Genomic DNA, 24,532 nt, shown 5'->3' on the forward strand with positions numbered 1-24,532 from the left:
TCATGAACATTAACATTAGCCAATGTGAGAGAGGCCTTCAGTTGCTTAGAAGTTACCCTGGGGTCCTTTGTGACCTCACCGACTATTGCACGCCTTGCTCTTGGAGTGATCTTTGTTGGTTGACCACTCCTAGGGAGGGTAACAATGGTCTTGAATTTCCTCCATTTGTACACAATCTGTCTGACTGTGGATTGGTGGAGTCCAAACTCTTCAGAGATGGTTTTGTAACCTTTTCCAGCCTGATGAGCATCAACAACACTTTTTCTGAGGTCCTCAGAAATCTCCTTTGTTCGTGTCATGATACACTTCCACAAACATGTGTTGTGAAGATCAGACTTTGATAGATCCCTGTTCTTTAAATAAAACAGGGTGCCCACTCACACCTGATTGTCATCCCATTGATTGAAAACACCTGACTCTAATTTCACCTTCAAATTAACTGCTAATCCTAGAGGTTCACATACTTTTGCCAGTCACAGATATGTAATATTAGATAATTTTCCTCAATAAATAAATGACCAAGTATAATATTTTTGTCTCATTTGTTTAACTGGGTTCTCTTTATCTACTTTTAGGACTTGTGTGAAAATCTGATGACGTTTTAGGTCATATTATGCAGAAATATAGAAAATTCTAAAGGGTTCACAAACTTTCAAGCACCACTGTGTGTGTGTGTATATGTGTGTGTGTGTGTGTGTGTATGTATGTGTGTGTGTGTGTATATATATATATATATATATATATATATATATATATATATATATATATATATAAACGTGTGTATAAATAAGAGAGAGAGGATCAGTGGATCAGTGTTTTCCCCAGAAAAAAATTAAAGCCCTAAGTTCTGGTGTGATAATGCACAGACAATTGAGCGCCAATGGCACAAAGGCATTAAACACAACTGGGGGGGTGCAGGGGCATGCCCCCCCGGAAAATTTTTTGAAAATAGATGCTCTCGGGTGCATTTTCAGGGTCTCTGAGAGGTTTTAGATACGTGATGATAGGATGGATTTTACCAGTGTTTCAGTGATTTCTGACCTAAATAGTATTAATGTATACACATTTGAAATTTCACCTTAAAGTTCAACATGCAAGTTAAACTGTTTGTTATAGATTACTTGGGTATATGATGGACTGAAAATCTACGGGGATCCCTTAATTATCTATGATCAAGTAGTGCTGTAACAAAAATGTGCATGAAAATATGACCAGTGGTTTGCTCCATCTTATGCAATCCAGTGAAGAGAATCGATCATCATGACCTCCTGTTGATCACAAAGGGATCTGAACCTAAGAACTGCCACCTTAAAATAAATTGCTGTATTACTATAACTGTAATGATTTAGAATGTTTCTGATGCTATTACCATAATATATGTATAACTAAGATACACTGAAAAGAAAAGTAAGGCAACTGCATATTATAAAGTTTAAATTTTGGCACCTTATTAAATGGACTAGATTAGGATTAAAACATATTTAAAGGAAAAGAAAACTTAGGTTTGCAGAAAGATTATGTACTTATAGACACATTCATGAAGAGAATTTGTCAAGTGTCAGATGTAGCATAATTTTGAATAATAATGATGAGCATATTTGGCAGTGTGGGGGCGGCACAGTGGTGTAGTGGTTAGCGCTGTCGCCTCACAGCAAGAAGGTCCTGGGTTCGAGCCCCGGGGCCGGCGAGGGCCTTTCTGTGCGGAGTTTGCATGTTCTCCCCGTGTCCGCGTGGGTTTCCTCCGGGTGCTCCGGTTTCCCCCACAGTCCAAAGACATGCAGGTTAAGTTAACTGGTGACTCTAAATTGACCGTAGGTGTGAATGTGAGTGTGAATGGTTGTCTGTGTCTATGTGTCAGCCCTGTGATGACCTGGCGACTTGTCCAGGGTGTACCCCGCCTTTCGCCCGTAGTCAGCTGGGATAGGCTCCAGCTTGCCTGCGACCCTGTAGAAGGATAAAGCGGCTAGAGATAATGAGATGAGATGAGATTTGGCAGTGTGATGTCACTGTGTGCCTTTAACAAAAGAATAATCCGGAGCCTTCTTTTGTTAAACGGATCCCAGTGACATCACACTGCCAAAAATGCTTCTGATTATTATTTGAAATTATGCTATATTTGACACATTTGGACAACTTCACTTCGTGAGAGTGTTTATAAGTACATAATCTTTCTGCAAACCCAAACTAATGAATTAAGTTTTCTACTCCTTTAAAGCAGATTAATTCTCCTTGGCTTTTGCTTGGCGCAATGTTGGGCAGCCCTCTCATAGTCCATCTCGCTGTCATCCATGCTGATGTGGATCAAATTGTCCAGCGAGTCTTCTCCTAGCTTATTAAAGTCAGCCGGCTTTGTCCGTCTGGTGGGGGACAACATTCCGGGATGTCTGATGTTTTCTTTCGATATTTTTATTGGACGGTTTGAACACGTGATCTTGACATAGCCGACAGATTACAGTTTGTTTACATCATACCACACGGACATATTACTTTGACAGAATCAACACAAACATTGGAAAAAAAAAGACCGCTTGTTTAACACACATCAATCAGTATGTAAATGGATCTGTTATTTGCTCTGTTACTTGTTACTTGTGGGTAGGAAATTTCACGTATCGGTATAAATCTAAGTGTATCGGATTTTAACTAAAGCGACAAAGTGTATCGGCAGGCAGAGCAAGCGTATCGGGCCCGATACGCTAAAACGCTTTGGGGAAAACCATGGAGGATATTACACAGTTGAGCGAAGATATGAAATTTATCTTCGGGTGGGGAATATATTCACAAGTGAGCGATGCAAACGAGTGAAAATATTTTCAACACATGAAGATAAACTTCATATCTTTGAACCACAATATAATGTTCTTTATATTATATGGACACATTCTCCCCCCCCCCCCCCCCCCCCCCCCCAAAAAAAAGGCAAGTTAATCAAAAGAATTTTAATTTTGAACCAGTTCGTCATTTTGACAATGCGTGTCCGGTCAGCGGGAAAACATTGGGAGTGACGTCACTGGAGTGAAATATCGGGAAATTATGTCACTCAGATCCGCAATGTCTTTTGTATGAAAAAATGAGTTGTTCAACACATGAAGATAAACTTCATATCTTCAAGCAAACATGTGATTTGCTTTTGTTATATAGACACATTCACAAACCAAAAGTACCCAAATTTGTCAAAATAATTCATCGATTTCCTCACAGTGTGAAATAAAGATTTATGTCAGAGTTTTGGTTCTACATGTCCTGAAAGTGGCTTGTATGAAAAATAAATCTGATTTTTTTCCACAAATGCCTTCATTTTTATCAGTTAACATATCTTATTAATTTTATATATTATGTAAATTCATAAAAAAATGGTGTTCATGAAAGAATAAGAATACATATAGAAGCCGGATTCTCATCTCTCGCAATGGAAGAATTGCGAAGCTGTTTCTCAAATGCGCAGCATTCAGTTGCTTTGAAGACTATTGTCAGTCGTCCCAACCCCTAGGTCTGCGTGTGCCTTTTCAAAACAAACTGCATTATGATTGAGTTTGCTGTATTTACAGCTGCATAATGGAACCGCTTTGGCAGAATTGCTGTTTCCTCCAAAGCATTCATTTCGAGTAATCATCCTGCAGTTTTATGGCAGTTAATTACTACTACTTGCTCTGCATCGCAAAGGTCAATTATTGCAAAATGAGCATAAAATGTCCATGTGAACTCAACGTTTCTCCCAATTTTACATCTTTATCTCAGCAGGTCTCTTCTCCCCCCCCCCCCCCCCCCCATCCTTTATTGGTGGTTGTGTTGTCGTTTTTGGTTTGTTTTCTCCCTGTTTATATGCATTTTTTTGCCCACCTTTATACAAAAAAAATCAATTCAGGGAGATGAATGTAGAGATGCAAACAAAGGTCATGCATGTTGGAAGTGTGTTTGTGCATACGCATTTATTATTATTATTATTATTATTATTATTATTGCTATTTGAGTCTGTTATGTAAAGGTTGTGATTGCTGTATTGTTTGCTCATTTAAAAGTGCATTTTAGTAGAAAACATAAGTGTATATATTTCTCATGTATAAACCCAGATCCATCCAGTAGATAAAGGGTGAAACCATTTTATCTTTTCTCTCTCTCGTCTGTCTTGCTGCCAGGATGTGCTGAACACAATGATCAAGTGGTGCTCACCACGTTTCTTCTTCCTTGGCATGCCAGGCTTCAGCATGTTGGTCAGGGACTTCATCACTGCTGCTGCTCGTGTCCTCAACTCAGACAACTCTGAGGTATCAGTGCCTCTGTCCTGTGTACGCTCACATGCTTTCTTTCTATCTGCAGTATCAAAGGCATTAGTTTAGAAGTGCAAGCTTAATGGAGAAATGATTTGTCGGGAGAATTTCAGCATTACCAAATGTAAATATTTAATATGACAAAAGCTGAAAGTCATGTTTTTCACATTTGTGTTGCGAAATCAGTCAAAACATAATGAAATCACAATTATCAGTTAAGCTTTAGAAAGAAAAGAAAGCACAACTTGTGAATTTCCTCTCTGCATTTAACCCATCTGAAGCAGTGAACACACACGTAAACAATGAGCGCACACACATACCCAGAGCAGTGGGCAGCCATGCTAACAGCACCCAGGGAGCAGTTGAGAGTTAGGTGCCTCGCTCAAGGGCACCTCAGCCCAAGGCCGTCCCATATTAACCTAACCGCGTGTCTTTGGATTGTGGGGGAAACCGGAGCACCCGGAGGAAACCCACACAGACACGGGGAGAACATGCAAACTCCACACACAAAGGCCCTCGCCGGCCGCTGGGCTCGAACCCAGAACCTTCTTGCTGTGAGGCAACCGTGCTAACCACTACACCGCCGTGCTGCCTTTATAAAGGATTCTGGAAGTATCTTGTGTTTGTACCAGGCTGTGGCAACATTTTAAGACTGAAAACCTCCCATCAGTGCTCTACTGTGGAACTGCAAATATGATGTTTTTGATTGTCTGATTGGCCGATGGACTTTGTGGCCTACACATTCCGCTTAGTCAACTGAACTGGCTGATTTGGCCGAGTCGCCTGATTTGACTTCAGTATTGATGACCAAACACAAAATGTACTGGACGGGGAAATACAATACATGCTGTAGTGAAGTTCTTTATCTGTCAAAAACTTTGACTTATGTCCACTTATCTATATACAAAATGAAGCAACTAATATGCTCATATTCTTTGTTGGCTATGAGTTCAGTAATTAAAGTAATTAACTGGATTACTGCAGTTGTTATGAAGTTTTGCACTCAAGTTTCCATCAGTGAAGAGTTTATAACTTCAACAAAACAGACTTCATGTTAAAACTAGTGCTGTCAAAAATGTCACGTTATTAACGCGTTAACTTGACTCAATTTTAACGGCGATAATTTATTTATCGCGAGATTAACGCTCTGTGACATGATGTAGGTTTTTCATAAGCTTTTGAAACTGCCAGGAACTTGGAACAGAGACTTTGCTTAGAAAAACGATAGCAGCTAGACTGTAATGCCACGCCCCGCACAGCCAGAGTCCTCTGCCCTCCGCCGAAGAGCCACGGTGCTCGGCTTAGGTTTCGTTTTCCCATCGGTGGCTCCAGCCCGACTTTGCAGTGGCTGTGACAAGACGTGTTATGCTCTGCAATAAAAAAAAAACATTGGTACAACCAGTGTTCGAACTATGCCGATATTTTCGGGGAGTCCCTTTTTTTCCCTTGGGGGTGGGTGGTTGGGTGCTTGCGCTTGTCTTAGAGCGCAGCTCTCCATCGCGCGCTCACTTCGGATATGCAAATGCTTCCCGTTACACACGATTGCTATGCCAATAAACATCATTTTGCCAATATTTTAGAGACCCCTCAACATTTCCCAAATCATGTTTTCAAGGGATCTCATGTCTGTTTCAGGGGATCTCGGATCCCCCGAGTACCCCCGTAGTTTGAACGGTGAGCAAGCCCATTCACTTTTTTATGCTGATAAGAGAATTACAATGGTTTTTCATGTGACAAAAATGTGCGATTAAATTGCGATTAATCGCGAGTTAACTATGACAGTCACGACATTAATCGCGATTAAATGTTTTAATCGCTTGACAGCACTAGTTAAAACTGTTAAAAATGTTATCACGTTGTCTGTTATCACCCAAATGAGGATGGGTTCCCTTTTGAGTCTGGTTCCTCTCGAGGTTTCTTCATGTCGTCTGAGGGAGTTTTTCCTCGTCACTGTCGCCACAGGCTTGCTCATTGGGGATAGATTAGGGATAAAATTAGCTCATGTTTAAAGTCATTCAAATTCTGTCAAGCTGCTTTGCGGCAATGTCTATTGTTAAAAGCGCTATACAAATAAACTTGATTTGTTTAACAGTCTCCTAGGATTGAAGCTCAGACAGTGCTTGGCTCTCTGGTCTGCTTCCCCAGCCTGTACCAGCAGATACCTTCACTGCAGTCTGCACCAAAATCTCAGGATATTATGGTTGGCAAAGACGACTTGAAGGTATGTGCTGTATGGTCTTTTCCTTCACAAGTCACGTCAGCATATTTTGTTTGGTTATTTGTCACATGGTAAAGCCTTCAGTCATGTGAATGATGTTGCTTTCTTTAGGACTACCTTGTAAAAGTCCTGCTGAAGACAGCACGTAACGAGCCAAATGAAGGGGCCAGGTAAACTTCGTTCATTTTTACCTTATTTTTTATTCAAAGTAGGACTGGCACATTTAACATATTAAAAATATATATTAACGTATGTTAAAGTGCTAGATAAAGAAAAACCTCCTTATCTCCCAAGATATGGCCTTATATCGCTATTGAATTGAACTTGTCATGGTGATTTAGTTTGGAAATGTAACATCTCTTTTCTACCATGCCACCTCTGTACAATTTATAATGTAACGAGTGTCACATTTTATATTAAAATTTGATGATCACTGTCAGCAGCTTGGCTGGAAATGGAGTCCTACAAACCCTTCACAGGCTTGGATTGTAGACGTGTGTGCAGAAGTGTAAATAAAAGCTCCAGGGAATAGGACAGTCACTATTCCCAGCCAAAAGCACTACTATTTTGATTCGCCACCAATTTGTAATGCTCCCTTTTACTTTGAGCTCAAAACAAACTAACCACCATCCATCTATTATAAAGACGATATACAGAATAAAAATAAGTTTTCTTGCTTATTTGTGAAACTGAGCCGATCACATTAACTCATTTTTAGAGTTGTGGCACTTTCACTTATGCCTAAACAAAGCAAGTGAGGGGTTTTGAAAGATTATAATATTCCATGTGTCCGTGAACTGCGTCTTCCACGCGTTTGTTTTGTAGGTGTGTTGCTATCTGCAGTCTGGGTCTCTGGGTGTGTGAGGAGCTGGGGCAGCAGAAGATACACCAGCAAGTAAATGATGCGATTAACGTGCTCGGTGTCACTTTAAAGGTTAGTATGTTTTCTGTAGTTCACGCTCCTCCCGTGCGGTGCTTTATAACAGGGGTTCTCAAATGTTTTGCACTCCGGGATCCCTTTAACTGTAAATAAATCAATTAAAAAAAAATCAGAGCCCTTTCAGTGCATATTTATTTTCAATGATTCAAATATTAGGCATGCTGTTGTGTTTTAGAGATCTGCTTGTTTCAGTTCACCTGGCCAATTAAACAGTCTAATATCTATAAGAACGCAAAATAAATAATTATTTGATCATGGTGGGTTGGGATTTCCACCACTGTGACAATATTTTAACTGACTGTGCTTCAAGAACCCTTTGGAGTCTCTGGAGCCCACTTTGACAACATTATTATTATTATTATTATTATTATTATTATTATAAGTTAAATTTATATAGCGCCTTTCAAAAAACCCAAGGACGCTTTACAATTATAGACAAGGAAAGAAAAAATAAATAAAAAAATAAATAAATAAAAATATAATAAAAAATAAGTAAAAAGTCCACCAAGTAGGGGTCAGGATGTAATTCCCGTGGTGTAGCAGCCACAGTCCCACCAAAAGGCGCATGAAAACAAGTCCCAAATCTCCAGCACCGCCGCCGTGACACCGTCAGCAACATCACTCGAACACCACGCTGTGGATCCACAAAGCGAGCAGAGAAGCACCGCCACGCAGAGCGCTGGTGTGTCCCAAACCGCTTGCACAGCCTCCGCAGCAACATCAAGCAACATCACGCCAAGCACCAAAGCACAGAGCACTGGACAACCACAATGTGAAATGAGCAACGAGCTCACTGCAGTCCACGGCTGGGAGCGCAGGCATCACCTACAGCGAACCAAGGCCTGGAGGGAACCGACGCCCCAAACTGGGTCCGGAGCTACACCACAACCGGCGGACAAAACACTCAAACACCAAACTACACAAACACACAGGAAAGAAAAAGAAATAAAATAAGAGCTCTGTTGTCTTTCTTGTGTATTGGCCTACTATTAATATTCTTTGTTGTGTGTGTGTATGCATGCATGTGGGTTTACACACGATTAGTGGAATACCTGGAAAGGACAATAGACCAGTCTGCTATTCTTTTTCTGTTTTTGAGAACAACAAAAAGTGCAGGGACATGGTGCAATCATTTCTCAACCACTTACCCTCCGATAATGTACCCCATTGTAAGCTTTTTCATTCCATGCCCTCTCCCACCCAAAAATCGACCTTTCAGAGGTGTACAACTTGACATGGAGGGGAAAAAAAGAGGTAGTAGATGGTGGGTAAAAGGAGCCATCCTGTAAGAGCACTAAACGCAGCTGGAGGGATTATTGGAGCATCTTTTTTCTTTTTTTTTTTTTGTCTTTCGCTATTTAATCTTCTATTAGACTGTCTATCAGGACATGGTTAGAAAACTGTTCATGCAGTACCAGAGAATTTAATCAAATTCCAAATGACCAAAGCCCAGCTCTAGAGATAATTGTGTATATAGCAATAGTCAAAATCCATTACACTGAAATCCATGTAGCTGTGCAGGGTTTTTTATTTTATTTTATTTTTTAGACGAGCAAGTCATGATTTAGCTTCATACGTACATCTTAAAAGCATGCAGTTTAATATTATTATTTATCCATATCCATCTTTTTTTCAAGAATATTCATTTCTGAGATGAAACGGTTACATCACAGATCTTTGTTCTCTGTTTTTTGTTCTGAAAATCCTTTCCCCCTTCTCCTTTCAGTTTGGCAATAAGGTTGTGGCCCATGCAGCCTGTGACATCTTCCAGCTGCTGATCTGTCACTGGCAGCACCTGCAGAAACTGGAGCAGTCTCTCCCTAAAAGAATAATTGAAGTATGTGCATGTGGGTCTCCTTTTGACTAGACAAAATGTGGGCATAAATTATCGCTTTCACTGTGGTACTTTGGCTGAGGAAAAACAGTGATTGATTTTTTTTTTGTTTGCTTCCCTTTGTAGATCTTTGTAGCAACGATTGCATTCCTTCTGCCCAGTGCCGAGCACTCTACAGTAGAGGCAGATAAAAAAGTAAGTACAGAAGCGCTAAAGGACCTGAAGGGTTTATTTATTTATTTATTTAACTTGGTGGCCCATAAATGAAAGTGTACTGCATGTATTAGCTGAATGGTCTGCCTTTTTTTACGCTGTAGTTAATGGTATCCTTGCTGCTCTGCCTGCTTGACTGGTGCATGGCTGTCCCTCTGTCCATCTTACTGGAGCCCATCACCATGCCTATGCTGGATGACCCTGCATCTCACAAAACGCCTCTTCTGGACTACATATACAGGGTAAGTAACCCCCCCCCCCCCCCCCCCCCCCCCCCCCCCAATTAAAAACTCCATATAGTGCATTACGTCTCAAATGCAATCACAACATGCTTTGATGATATGGTATATTCTTTCTTGATTCAAGACAAAGGTTCAGTAATCAAGTAGCAGAGGAAAACTCCTAGTTAAGCATCAAACAGTGATGAGGGATCAGGGCACAAAGTGAATGAGATATTAGTCCCTTGCTGTTGAGCAGATGCGGTCGGCCACAGACCTTTGTGCAGATGTCATGCTCAGAGGGAAAAAAATGGTCAAATTATTTAAATACCCTATTGTTCAATTGATAAGCCTGCCAACGAATGCTGAACTTGAGAATTCGACTCATCATCATATGAGAGAAACTGCACCTGGTGCAAAGACAAAAAGGATGAAATAAATGTCATTAATGTCCCCCTTCACTCATATGACTGTTAATCATTCACAGCTAGTCATTATATGCACAGTAGGTTTACTTTATTTTCCAATTTATTTTTATCAGTGTTAAGTACAGTACACCACAAGCATGCTTAACTCGTGCCCTAATTTTGCCTTTTGTAGTAAGGCGGTAAGGATGGAAACTCGATCTAAAGGATTAGAACTAAACATTTAAAGGAGATACGCAGAGCCTATATTCTTAAATACATTTAGTGGATAGTGTCTCCATCCTTGACTCTTGTATGCTGCATAAATGGGAATAAAAAAAAAATATATATATATATATATATATATATATATATATATATATATATATATATATATATTTGAACGTTAAAATCGACCGCAAAGGTGGCATTCGAGCTGCCCCGCTGAGCCAGCCAACCCTGAGTGCGTGACATCACAGCAGGAACCGGTTTTAAGCCCAAGGTCTTTGACAGCTATAGACCAAAGTCATATAAATAAAAATTTATGGTGAAAGTAAGAAATACCGTTTCCGACTTGCTCAACAAAGACTGATTTGACTTCATTGATTGTGGGTTGACTCATTAAAACAGGATAGGTGTTATAACTTGTGCAACATACATGTACATGTATGCATTTTCACTGAAAAAACGTAAAAGGCAAATTAAATAATCAGATGAACTGAGACAATCACATTCTGAATCAAATTAAATAATCTTATACCAGTAACTTAAATACACAATACAAGTTACATGTATTAATCTAAATGCAGTTAAACGTGTTGTGTGTGGTTTTTTTTTTTTTTGATCTAAATGAGTCAGAGCTTACCCGTCTGCGTTCTCGCTTCTTGAAAGCCGATTGTTTTTGAAAGAATCTGACTTTCAGTTGTTCATTCAGTTCTCCATTCATTCATTTCTTCCACGCAAGGGCGAGATGGCAACAATGTCCAGTTTAGAAATAAGACGGCTGCTCCACTCATTCACTTTTCTTCATATTGTGTATTCCGCCATTACTGCTGGGCTCAGGCAATTACTAAAACCCGGGAGGCAACGGGATGTCACCGGTTTACGCAACATCTGCAGGGAGGTCACTGCCCAAGCCATATGTCCCGTCCCGGGTTTTAGCAACAACCCTCGGCTCACTCCAGGAGGACTGGTGCAACTGAACTCACTTTCCTTTTAAAAAAATTAATTAAATAAATACTTTCCATTTCTTGTAGTTTCTTTTGTTGATACTGCACCCTCTTTCAATACGGGCTTATAGCTAACGCTCCTCAACAGATCAGAGGTCTCATACGAGTCCTCAGTAAAATGTGCAGCGCAGAGGAGAGACCACTTCATGGGTGCCCGATGCGCTCGTGAACTTCTCACAAAACGTGTCCAAATCTTTGCAGTTTGAACATTATTGGACCATGAATGCAACATAAATCCACCTTCTGTCGTGTTGCTGTACCAGCCAAAAACACATCTACTTGGCATGGTGATAAATTAGCTGAAAATGGAGGCTCAGCGTTGCAGTCAGTTCTGTGTTTTAGTATAGCGGAAATGGCGATGAGACCGATAGACTTCCTGCTGTGACGTTACGGACATCAAGGTCATTCACTCAGACCGCTACCTATATAAACCACTTTAATCGTAAAAATGACTATATTAGATTTATTGTTAACGCTTAAAACTATTCCTGTGCCATTCTTGAGGTCTCAAGGCATTTATAAATGAAAGTGAGGCCGTGGTTCTGCGTATATGCTTTAAGAAAACAGAATGCATGGTTGTCACCAAGAAAGCAAGCAAAGTACAGTAAGCAATAAAGATATTATTAAACAAGTGAGCAAATTCAGATCCCTGGGATACATGCCAACATTGGATGGGAACTGAATCTCAGAGGTGAAAAGGAGAAGTGTAATGGCAAAGGAAACCTTCAGAAAGTTAGAGTCCATAATGACAAACAGAAACCCCAAAATGGATACCAAAATAAGAGTTTTAAAGGCATATGTCTGGTCGGTATTTCTATATGGATGTGAGTGCTGGACAATTACCAGTGACCTCAAAAAGAAATTAGACGCAGCAGAGATGTGGTTTCTCAGAAGAGTCATGAAAATATCCTGGAAGGAGATGAAGACGAACCAAGAAGTCTTAAAGGAGACCTGAAGGCAAATTTTTTTATTATTAAAATTCTATTTTTCATTTTATTAAATGTAGGAATGCATTTTTGATTGCTATTTTGTCACTGCTATAGCAAGTTATGAGTGTTTGAAATATGCTATGTAATATATCAGTCCGTATGTCAAAGCAATGGCCGTAAACAAGATTCGTTGAGACCTGTGCGAGACTTCGTAGGACGGAAGTAAAACGTACAGCGGAAATCAAAGTCACCAACATCTGCCAATGTTGTCAAAAGACGCGCACGCCCTCTTTCAAATGCTGATGTAATCAAGCTGGAAGTTTTGTTTGTTTTGATAGCAATCAGGAAGGTTTGAAAAAAGTAGGCAGTAATCGTCATTTAAACTCATTTTTATGCAATATTTCGTTTGGAAAACAGTTTTCAAAATGGCGGCACTGACACCTGGCTGATGCTTCACGTTTCGAAGTCTCGCACAAGTCTCATGAAGATCACGTGGATAACAGGGATGAGAATTTTCCGCCGATTGGCGGATTTCCGACTTTTTCAGACCAAAATGATCGTTTTTGAGATCGATGTAAATCCGTTGAGAATTTTTTTTTGGGGGGGGGTATGATTAACGATCTGTGGTCACCTTATAACGCAGACATCCCAAGTCTCCCGGAAGTTCCAGGAGTCTCCTGCATATTGATAGAAGCGAGCAAGAGCGTGCGCGCGCGCAACATTAAGGTCTGCATCACGCATCTTAGAATGTGCGCATGCGAGGGAGACTGTGTGCAGTGTTGCCAGATACTGCTGACGTTTTCCAGCCCAAAATATGTTCAAAACCCGACAAAATGCACTTAAAACCGCCCAATCTGGCAACACTGCCTGTGTGCCTGTTCATGTAGCGCATGCCAGACAAAGAGCATCTTGATTTGGTTACTCAGCAAAATAAACCAATCAGCTTTCAGTGTGGGCGGGCTTTTATCTCTTTTCTCGAGGACCGGAGTTTTCAGTTGAGTCAGTGCAGCCTACAGGATCGGCATGGCGGAGAGAGAGCGCGCGCCCCAAAAAATATATATCAATTACATGTCATATATAAGTGTGTATCTTTTATAAATGGGGTTAGCTTATCTAATGTAGCATGTTGGGGAGAATCATAGTATCATATCTATATTTCTGATGAAATTTTAAGTATGATAGCATGTATAACTCTTCTACTTATTGCTCATTTCATAGGGGGACGGAATTGCTGGTATGTGTCGCACGGGAGCGTCTGCCCAAATTTTTTAGGCCGTGATGAACTTCTAGTTTTTGATTTAAAAAAAAAAAAAATTCCAATATGTAATGCCCATTGTACATGCCTGTTCTTTAATTCAAAATCACCATCTTGATCTTCAAATTGACCATATGGTATCTGTATTACATTACACAACATCCTGTCCAGATAAATCCTAGTTAGTACACACAACAGTTGAAAGGGAAGTGATAAGTGATGTTGAATGTTGCCTGCTTAATATGCAAGACCTCCTGCTACCATGATAACATCAGAAGAAAGCTTAAGAGAATTATATGATAGAACTTTTTTCTGGTTTGCACTTCATTTTAAAGGATTAGAGTATTCAAAGACATGAATAGCAAAAATGCAGAAATATATAATACCGTAGAGCTCGTTTATATTAAAAGGTGCATTGATTTTTTGAAATCAAATGTGAATTGATTAAAAACAATTCTCTTGTACCATATTAATCATTTTCACCTGGGAGTCCACCAAGAAGGGGAATTTATTTCCAAATAAATTGCAAATTTTTGCTGATAAAATTAATGGTTTTGGGGTTAAAAAAAAAAATAGCCAAAAATCATTAGCCCCAGTTTTTTCAGACTTTTAAAATATTTTTTATTCTCATCCCTGATTTATGGGTCTATTGTTCCAAAACCTAAAAGGTTGCACTGAACATGCTGAAAAAGTCAAACAAGGTGGGATATGATATTTAAGAAAGAACACTTGTCATGATACAAAAGTTTCAGTTGATGGCATGTTGAATTGGGATATCAACTTCGAGAAAAATACATATATTTCATTGCTAAAATTAATGGGTTTTGGGTGTTTAAATCGCCAAAATCCATCAGCTTCGCCCCCTGGTCCCTCACCGAGACGTTGCCCCTGGACCCCACTGGGGACCTGCGGGCCGCCCCCCCCACCACTACTTTTCAAATTTTTTTTCTCAACATGCACTTTCATCCCTGGGATAAGCGACGCCTGCCGTGGACCAAACGAACTTCATTCAACATGGCTAAAAAACAAATAGGCTGATAAGTATAATATTTAACTGCAATTAGTTGCCAATACTAGTCATGATATAAGGTTACTAAAACCAAAAACGTAATTGAATAACACGTTAATTAAGAAATAAAGCATGTTTAAAAATTACTTCAGTTCCCCTTTAATCCTTGCAGGAGTAAAAAGGAGCTTAATTGAAACAATAAGGAAGAGACAAACAAAATTTGTTGGACCTGTAAACAGAAAAGGAGGATTAGAACAGCTCAGTGTGACGGGTAAGATCCATGGAAAGAACGACAGAGGAAGGCAAAGAATAAAATATGTGCAGAGCCTTAACAACTGGGCTACTGACAATAGCATTGACAAGAACACATTCATAAGGACCTCAAATGACTGAGAAAAATGGAGGATCATGACCACCAATGTCTGCTCCAAACAAGGCAAATAAAGAGGAGTACAGTAGTAAGGTGGTAAAGATCATGCAGAGAAGTACATTTATTTGGAGCACACTTTTTAGTTCCGCGGAACTACAGTTGATTAGGAAGAAACACATTCTTGTGTGAACCATGATGCTTTTTAATGATGTCTGCTCAGACCTCCTGCAGTACCAGAACTCCTGAGTGTTCATTAATGTTTAATACACGTGGAATAAAACAAGATGGGGCGTGCTGATCTAGGAAAATAATCAATAACTTGAATTATTGACCCGATATGAAGTGGATTACCTGGTGCAACCCTGAAATTATTTCCCCAACAGCACATACTGAACAATTTTGTGATTTATTAAAGATCGTTATAGCCATTTATAATACCATTTAACATTTGTGTAACATCTGCAACAAAGTACTTGCCTGTAACAGCTGTAAGCAACCGTTCTCTCACCAGCCTGCCCCCCCTCCATGTTAATAAGACAAAAATGCAGTGTGTTACGAAGAAACAACAAGGTCCCCTATATAGATTTTATTATGTGAGAAAACTAAGTTACAGCTTGACAGCGCTAAATAAGTATTTCCTTACAAAATGCTTTAGCCCATGTTTACATTAGACCGTATCAGCGGATCATCAGATTAACGTTTTTAAAACGATTAGTGTGCACACAGCAACACCAATACACGGATACGCTCGGCTCCGCAGGCATCCTGCGCTCCAAATCACTCCGCCCTGAACAGCGAGTGCCCTCTGGAGGGTGTGCACTCCGGCCCTGCGCAGCTCACAGAGCACGCGAGTGAAGTGAACAAGCTGTGATTCGGGACTGAGCCGCTGTGTGTGTGATCCCAGCGCACATCACTTACCACTTGCAAGTGGAAGGATGGCAAGCCTAAAGACAATCATAACTACACAATGGGCAGTATTTGCATCAGTATTTGCAGTATTTTCATACTTTTATACTCTTTAATGAAAGGTGATACAAGGCGGAAGTCCACGCCGTTTTTCAGCAGTCGCGTCACGTGACCAACGCCAGCGAATCAGGAAGGTGGATGTCACAGTGACGTTGTCCAATGAGACGCCAGCTAGAGCTCAGCACAGCGTATCCGCGTATTCTGAATGTTTACACAGCACCGGAGCTGACACGATCTGGATTGAATACGTGGACGCTGGCGGATTCCCGTTTCCCGGCATTTCCAGGCGGTTTAATGTAAACGGACAGTGCATCCGCGAAGAAAACGAGACAGATACGGTCTAATGTAAACGTAGCCTCAAAGTCTGTCACGTATCAATTACATATGTTAGTTAAATCAGTTTATGTGGCACAACAACTATTCAAGTATTGATACTTTTAGAAACAATGACCTATTAGAATGGGTGCAACCTGGCAGCTGTCACTACTGTCCACGCTGTGCTGTTATGGAAAATTAATCAGCATCCTATGACCAATTAGAAACGAACGTTCACCAGCTCTGTGGTATAAATTACAGTAAAAAGATTGTGTTGGGAGAGTTTTAGGATTTTAAACTGTATTTAGACTTTTTATGGTAGATTATTTACACTATAGGTTTTCTTCTAATGGTAGAGCTTTAGAATTTTTCTGCCTGAAATTGTGTATAAATCTCCAAATGGCTCTGTTTGAGTAGCTTTCTATACCCTTATCCAGTGGACTGTTGCTATGCAAGCCAACCACTTAGTCACCAAGCAGACAACCTCTTCAGAGAGCATCTGCATCATTTCTCATGCTAAAAATTCAGCTTTCTCATTGTGTTCCAGACAGAATAAGCACTGCAGAATTTGACCACTGGCATTCCGCATCATGGAGAAATAACTGTAGATAAGTTAGTTGGTTTGTGGGACTGTGCATTGAGATTTCTTGTATCGTCCATATCAGATTATACGCGTATAGAAGTCCAGCAACAGTTCTTATGGCATGAAGAGAAACATTTGTTGTCTCTAGGTACCGTAATACTGAAATAATGAAGTAGTAACATCTTGTGTCTTATATCAGATAGCAAATCGGTAAAGCTTTTTAATATAGATTTTAGGCAGTATCTGATCATGTTTGTTTACCTTCTGGGCTTGTTGCTTGTATGTGCTGTGTTTGAGAATGAGCCAAAGGGATAAAGTCTTAATTAAATCAAACAAAGCAGCCCTGTTCAGGCACTGTGATAAACTGTGCTGGACCGTGTCTTATCTTGTCCAGCCAACAGAGGCCTGGCCATCTGTTTAAGCACGTTCATACACAGCCATACTGGATGAGAAATTGATTATTAGTCCATAAAGCCCACTCTGATTAGGGTTTCTGGCTTAGCACGGTTAATAATGTCTCGCTTCCATATGGTGGCCTACTGTAGGGCTCAGCTAGAATAATCCATATGTGGCGACATTTGCACATGACGTTTCAATTTAAAAGAATGTTCCTTTGGGTGTTTCTTCTGTTTTTGCCAGGGACAAATACCATCAGGAACTGAAAATAAGTTTCCATTAAATACATTTCTAGAGATCAGGCAAATTAAAAATGATCCATATTTATAATTCAGTAGGTCTTAATGAACATTATCAAAATTCTGAGACCTTTATCACTCTGTCAGTTTGAACAGTATTTCCTTTTATAAGGGTCTGTCTGGCTGTTTTTGATTAAACATCTGTCAGCGTTCATTGATTTGACACAATCTTGTGGTGTTATTTATTAAAAAAAAAGTCTCTGTAGCCTCATTGGCCCCCTCATCTTATCAAAATGATCATTTTAGGACCATACTTAAGTTCTGTGACAATGTAATTTTGAAAATTTCGAAATCTGTCTTTCATGGCAGATTTAAGCAATATGGTTTCTATTGATTCAATATGTCATCACTTGGCTTATGTTGTGAGGTTGGCTAATCTGAAAACTATCCAATATTAACCAGCTTAAATACAGTGGTGCTTGAAAGTTTGTAAACCCTTTAGAATTTTCTATATTTCTACATAAATATGACCTAAAACAACATCAGATTTTCACACAAGTCCTAAAAGCAGATAAAGAGAACCCAGTTAAACAAATGAGACAAATATTCTACTTGGTCATTGATTTATTGAGGAAAATGATCCAATATTACATTATCTGTGAGTGGCAGAAGTGTGTGAACCTTTGCTTTCAGTATCTGGTGTGACCCCCTTGTGCAGCAATAACTGCAACTAAACGTTTCCGGTAACTGTTGATCAGTCCTGCACACCGGCTTGGAGGAATTTTAGCCCATTCCTCCGTACAGAACAGCTTCAACTCTGGGATGTTGGTGGGTTTCCTCACATGAACTGCTTGCTTCAGGTCCTTCCACAGCATTTCAATTGGATTAAGGTCAGGACTTTGACTTGGCCATTCCAAAACATTAACTTTATTCTTCTTTAACCATTCTTTGGTAGAACGATTTGTGTGCTTAAGGTTGTTGTCTTGTTGCATGAGCCACCTTCTCTTGAGATTCAGTTCATGGACAGATGTCCTGACATTTTCCTTTAGAATTCGCTGGTAATAATTCAGAATTCATTGTTCCATCAATGATGGCAAGCCGTCCTGGCCCAGATGCAGCAAAGCAGGCCCAAACCATAATGCTGCCACCACCATGTTTCACAGATGGGATAAGGTTCTTATGCTGGAATGCAGTGTTTTCCTTTCTCCAAACATAACGCTTCTCATTTAAACCAAAAAGTTCTATTTTGGTCTCATCTGTCCACAAAACATTTTTCCAATAGCCTTCTGGCTTGTCCATGTGACTTTAGCAAACTGCAGACGAGCAGCAATGTTCTTTTTGGAGAGCAGTGGCTTTCTCCTTGCAACCCTGCCACGCACATCATTTGTTGTTCAGTGTTCTCCTGATGGTGGACTCATGAACATTAACATTAGCCAATGTGAGAGAGGCCTTCAGTTGCTTAGAAGTTACCCTGGGGTTCTTCGTGACCTCACCGACTATTACACGCCTTGCTCTTGGAGTGATCTTTGTTGGTCAACCACTCCTAGGGACAGGCGCGGTTTTAAGGGGTGGCAAAAAGTGGCAGTTGCCACTGTAAAAATATGTCTTGCCACCACAGTTGCCCCCCCGATTTTAAAAAGAATTATTTATTAAAACACATTTTTGAAATTCAATCATATATCTACAGGGATACTAAGCCCTCATCTCATCTCTACCTACCGTTATTTGCATTTTCACACCCCACCCCACCCCCTTCCAAAGCAAACCATGCCCTTTACTCGCAGGTTAACGAAGCGGTCAAGAAGAGTGTGCGAAATGATGACGAAAAGTGGGCATCCCGAATTGCGGATAAACTCCAGCACGCCTGTAGCGGTGGAAATCAAAGGGAAGTTTGGCATAACATTTAAGGTCCTGTCTGGTAAAAAGCAGAAGAATACCACTGCAGTTAGAGATAAGAACGGTGACTTCATCGTCGACCAGGGTAAGAAATTAGGCAGATGGAGGGAATACTTTGAAAATTTGCTAAACCCCACACTGGAGAATTCTGTCGACATACCGCCCGTGAACCCGGTAGAAGAAGGGGCCTTTATCGATCTCCCTATGCACCCTCCTTCAGCCGAAGAAATCCGAAGCGTGCTCTTAAAGCTTAAAAACAACAAAGCTGGCGGAGTTGATCAAATCAGCAACGAGGAGCTTCGCTTTGGCGGTGAAGCGACAGTGGAGAAACTCTTGCCCATTTTTGATAAAGTATGGAGCTTGGAGCAAGTGCCCTCTGACTGGCTAAAAGGTGTGATCACAAAACTTGGAAAGAAAGGAGACTTCTCTTACTGCGAGAACAACCGAGGTATTACTCTTTGTTGCACTGCTTCCAAACTCTTCCAAATAATCATCATTTTAAGGTTGGCTGATGGCATTGATATCACTCTTCGTGAAAACCAATGCGGCTTTAGGAAAAATCGATCCTGTATGGATCAGCTCTTCTCTTTCTCAGTGATAATTGAACTTGCGCTGGAGTATGGCCTTCCACTCTGTGTCAACTTCATAGACTTCAAAGCTGCGGTCGACTCTGTAAATCGAGACTACATATGGGCAACCCTGGAACACTACGGAATACCAAAGAAATACATCAACATTTTCAAAGCGTTCTATACCAACACCGTCAGTTCAGTGCGCATCGGTGACGAGCTCACTGAGTGGTTCGAAGTAAAGTCCAGGACGGGACAGGGCGACATTCAAGCTCCTCCTATCTTCAACCTAGTTTTAAACTGGGTTATGGAAAAAGCCATCCAGAACAAATCCATCTCCGAAGGCTTCCTGCTCCAAAAGAGGAGAAGCTCGCGCTACCCTGCATCCTGTGTCACTGACTTGGACTATGCAAATGATTTTAGCTGCCCTGGATAGCTCTGCGGCCGGTCTTCAAGAAACAACTGACTTGATGGTGAGCTACGGCAAGGAAGCAGGCCTACAGATTAGCGCAAAGAAAACAAAAACTATGCTTGCTGGAAGATTTCACAACCAGCGTCCCCTTCCCTCTCTCTGAGTCATTAGATATTGAGGTAGAAGGGAATCCTCTCGAGCAAATAAATCACTTTTGCTATCTCGGCTCAATAATTTCAAGTGATGGTACTATTGACAAGGAGATTGACATCTGGATAGGTCTTGCATCCAGTGCATTTAACTCCCTAAACAACATCTGGAGAAACAGTGGCATCTCGATCAGCACCAAGGCCAGAATATATGAGAGTGGAGTCATTACAGTCCTCCTCTATGGCTGTGCTACGTGGGCACTCAAGCAACACCAACTGCGCCATCTCGATGCTTTTCACCACAACTGTCTCCGTAGAATGCTGAAGGTTCGGCTTCTCGATTTCATTCTAAACCGTGAGATCAGGGAGAGAACTGGCTGCCGTAGTATGGAAATGATCATTCGTCTTCATCGCCTTCGCTTCTTCGGCCATGTTGCAAGAATGCCGGATGACCGAATTCCAAGACGCCTGCTGGACTGGGTCCCCACCTATGGATGCAGATCTTCTGGTCGTCCGAGGCTAAACATGCATAGACTGTTAACTGACGATCTACAACATCATCTTGGAGAAAGTTGCGGCCTGGCCGACGGAGTGAAGTGCGCTGCTGATTGAGTCGGCTGGCGCCGCCTCCTGCGGTCCATCGTCACGCGAGATATCTGCGAGCAGGCAGATTCGCTTAGTGAATGAAGACCTGCCCAAGTACAAGTACACCCCACCCCCGGAATTTTGAAATGGTTTCACCCAGAGAGAGACGTTCGTCTGTTATGATTCTTCTGAATGCTCGACTTCTGATGAGGCAACGTGTTTGAGCAAAGAGGTTGGTCAAATTGTTTTCACCTGATGATAGAACAGAGTCTTGTCCTTTCTGTGTTTAAATGCATTTTGGTACTCAATTATTCTTTTAGCCCAGCTATCTTTTATCAATATTTTTTATATTGGTGGGTCAGCAACTAGGCTAGCACGCTAGTCTTGCTCCGCTAGCATAGAAGCTTTAGATAGCTATTCAGTTTAGTGATGTATTTAATTTGTTTCTTTTAGTTTTACGGAAATCGAGGATGAACACATCTGTATAAGTTTGAAGTCTTCAGTAAAGATCCACAATCTAAACCGTTTGCTATCTGTCTATTTTTTGATGCATCGCTAGGGCAGAATAGTTTCATTCATTGCTTGGGAATATACTTTCAGAAAAGATGGTTTAGATGGTTGAATCCGTTTTCCTTGATGGTACAATAACTCAATACATATTTGACAAGATGACTTGATTGAGAGTCTTTCTTGAGCGTAAGTTAAAATGATTTCTACGATTTGCATAAACTGCTGCATCGACAACCTATGCCCCCCTCCTGGAACCTATGCCCCTCCTTTGCCACCGTAAGGAAAAATCTCTGGAGCCGCCACTGCCTGGGGAGGGTAATGATTGTCTTGAATTTCCTCCATTTGTACACAATCTGTCTGACTGTGGATTGGTGGAGTCCAAACTCTTTAGAGATGGTTTTGTAACCTTTTCCAGCCTGATGAGCATCAACAACGCTTTTTCTGAGGTCCTCAGAAATCTCCTTTGTTTGTGCCATGATACACTTCCACGAACATGTGTTGTGAAGATCAGACTTTGATAGATCCCTGTTCTTTAAATAAAACAGGGTGCCCACTCACACCTGATTGTCATCCCATTGATTGAAAACACCTGACTCTAATTTCACCTTCAAATGAACTGCTAATCCTAGAGGTTCACATACTTTTGCCACTCACAGATATGTAATATTGGATCATTTTCCTCAATAAATAAATGACCAAGTATAATATTTTTGTTTCATTTGTTTAACTGGGTTCTCTTTATCTACTTGTAGGACTTGTGTGAAAATCTGATGTTGTTTTAGGTCATATTTATGCAGAAATATAGAAAATTCTAAAGGGTTCACAAACTTTCAAGCACCACTGTATTGAGTAACTATTTAACATTAACTAGCTTAAAGGAGATATGCAGAACCTTTATTTTTAAATACATTTCTGAGTGGATAGTATCTCCATCCTTGACTCTTGTATGCTGCATAAATAGGAATAAAAATATATATATATTTTTGAGAGTTAAAATCGACCGCAAAGTTGGCATTGGAGCTGCCCCGCTGAGCCAGCTCAGCCTTGAGTGCGTGACGTCACTGCGGTAACTGGTTTTAAGGCCGAGGCCTTTGACAGCTGTAGAACAAAGTCATATAAATAAAAATTTATGGTGAAAGTAAGAAATCCCGTTTCCGACTTGCTCAACTAAGACTGATTTGACTTCATTGATTGTGGGTTGACTCTCATTAAAACAGGATGGGTGTTATAACTTATGCAACATACATGTACATGCATGCATTTTCACTGGTAAAACATAAAAGGCTAATTAAATAATCAGATGAACTGAGACGATCACATTCTGAAGCAAATTAAATAATCTTATACATGTCACTTGTAAGTTACATGTATTAATTTAAATGCAGGTAAACAATGAGTGGTGGTGTTTTTTGTTGTTTTGTATCCAAATGAGAGTCGCATCTTACCCATCTGTGTTCTTGCTTTTTGATGGCTGATGTCGTGGCCGATTGTTTTGAAACAATCTGACTTTCAGTTGTTCGTTCAGTTCTCTGTTCATTCACTTCTACCACGTAAGGGCGAGATATTGCTGCTGAGGCAAGCATATCCAGCGGAGAAATCAGAGGGCTGGTCCACTCATTCTCCATTTTCTCCATACTGAGTACTCCGCCATTACTGCTCAGCTCAGGCAATTGCTAAAACCCGGGACGGGACGTCTCCGGTTTTAGCGACAACCGTGGGTAGGTCACTGCCCGAGCAATAATATATCGCGTCCCGTTCCATCCCGGGTTTTAGCAACAACCCTCGGTTCACACTCTGGGAGAACTGATGCAACTGAACTTGCTTTCCTTTTCTTGTAGTTTTCTTTTCCTTTAATTGTTGGTACTGCACCCTCTTTCAATCCGGGCTTATAGCCAACGCTCCTCAACAGATCAGAGGTTTTGTACGATTTAAATGTGCAGAGCAGAGGAGAGACCACTTCATAGGCGCCCAATGTGCCCGTGAACTTCTCGCAAAATGCGTCCGAATCTTTGCAGTTTGAACATTCTTGGGCCATGAATGCAACGTAAATCCACCTTCTGTCATGTTGCTGCACCCGCCAGCAGCACATCTATGTGGCATGGCGATAAATGAGCTCAAAATGGAGGATCAGGGTTGTAGTAAGCTGTGTTTTAGTATAGCAGAAATGGCGATGAGACCGATAGCCTTCCTGCAGTGACATCACAGATGTCAAGGTCATTCACTCAGACCGCTACCTATATGAATCATTTTAATCGTAAAAATTACTATATTAGATTTATTGTTAACGCTTAAAACTATTCCTATGCCATTCTTGAGGTCTCAAGGCATTTATAAACAAAAAGTGAGGCCATGGTTCTGCACGTCTCCTTTAAGCTACCAATCTCCTTTTACCTTACACATGATCATTTTTGTGATCAAAAATGGAAAATTGATCAATGAGTGACTGAATGAATTAACAAATGCCCGCATGAAGCCATTTTAAATTACTGAAGCGGTTTTAAATTGTTTCTAACCCAATGCAATGCTTTTTCTTTCTCTTTTGTGCAGAAATTCTAGTGTAAGGTCACAGTATAGCCAGTTGTTGGAGCCCCTATGGAACGTGTGTCTGTGTTAGATGGTTACATCTGTGGGTTCCCCCCCCCTCTGTTTAGGTGCTCCACTGTTGTGTATCCGGCTCGAACCTGCACACCCAGCAGAGCCACTACCTCCTGAATCTGGCAGACCTGTCTACAGATTATGACCCTTTCCTGACACTAGGCCACGTCAAGAACTCTGAGCCACCACCTATGCACAATAGCACAGGGGAATTTGGCAACCTTCTCACCGTGGCTGAAGGTATGTTGAGGCTTATGCTTAATCAGTTAGATTTAACTGTATTTCAACAACTCTAGCAAGTTGTTGTGTACAGTATTACTTTTGTGTCCATAATAGTGCTGAGTGTGTGTTTTATGATCTATTAAGAGAGTAGTGCAATATATGTAATGCTTCAGCATCTCATTTTCCTGTCCAAAAATGCAGAATAGCA

At 40.7% G+C, this 24,532-nt stretch overlaps 1 protein-coding gene across 5 annotated transcripts in view; it reads left to right on the forward strand.

Moving 5' to 3' along the window:
- Positions 1-24,532, forward strand: part of ralgapa2 (Ral GTPase activating protein catalytic subunit alpha 2) — a 233,987-nt gene that overhangs the window by 158,013 nt on the left and 51,442 nt on the right. For all 5 annotated transcript variants that reach the window (XM_060934311.1, XM_060934314.1, XM_060934313.1 and 2 more), the window contains exons 25-32: positions 4,137-4,265; positions 6,361-6,489; positions 6,598-6,656; positions 7,312-7,420; positions 9,153-9,263; positions 9,387-9,455; positions 9,578-9,715; positions 24,159-24,342. In XM_060934311.1, the coding sequence (XP_060790294.1) occupies positions 4,137-4,265; positions 6,361-6,489; positions 6,598-6,656; positions 7,312-7,420; positions 9,153-9,263; positions 9,387-9,455; positions 9,578-9,715; positions 24,159-24,342 (928 nt within the window). The remainder of the gene's footprint in view (positions 1-4,136; positions 4,266-6,360; positions 6,490-6,597; positions 6,657-7,311; positions 7,421-9,152; positions 9,264-9,386; positions 9,456-9,577; positions 9,716-24,158; positions 24,343-24,532) is intronic.

This window comes from Neoarius graeffei, chromosome 11, assembly GCF_027579695.1.
Source record: "Neoarius graeffei isolate fNeoGra1 chromosome 11, fNeoGra1.pri, whole genome shotgun sequence".
Taxonomy (NCBI): Eukaryota; Metazoa; Chordata; class Actinopteri; order Siluriformes; family Ariidae; genus Neoarius; species Neoarius graeffei.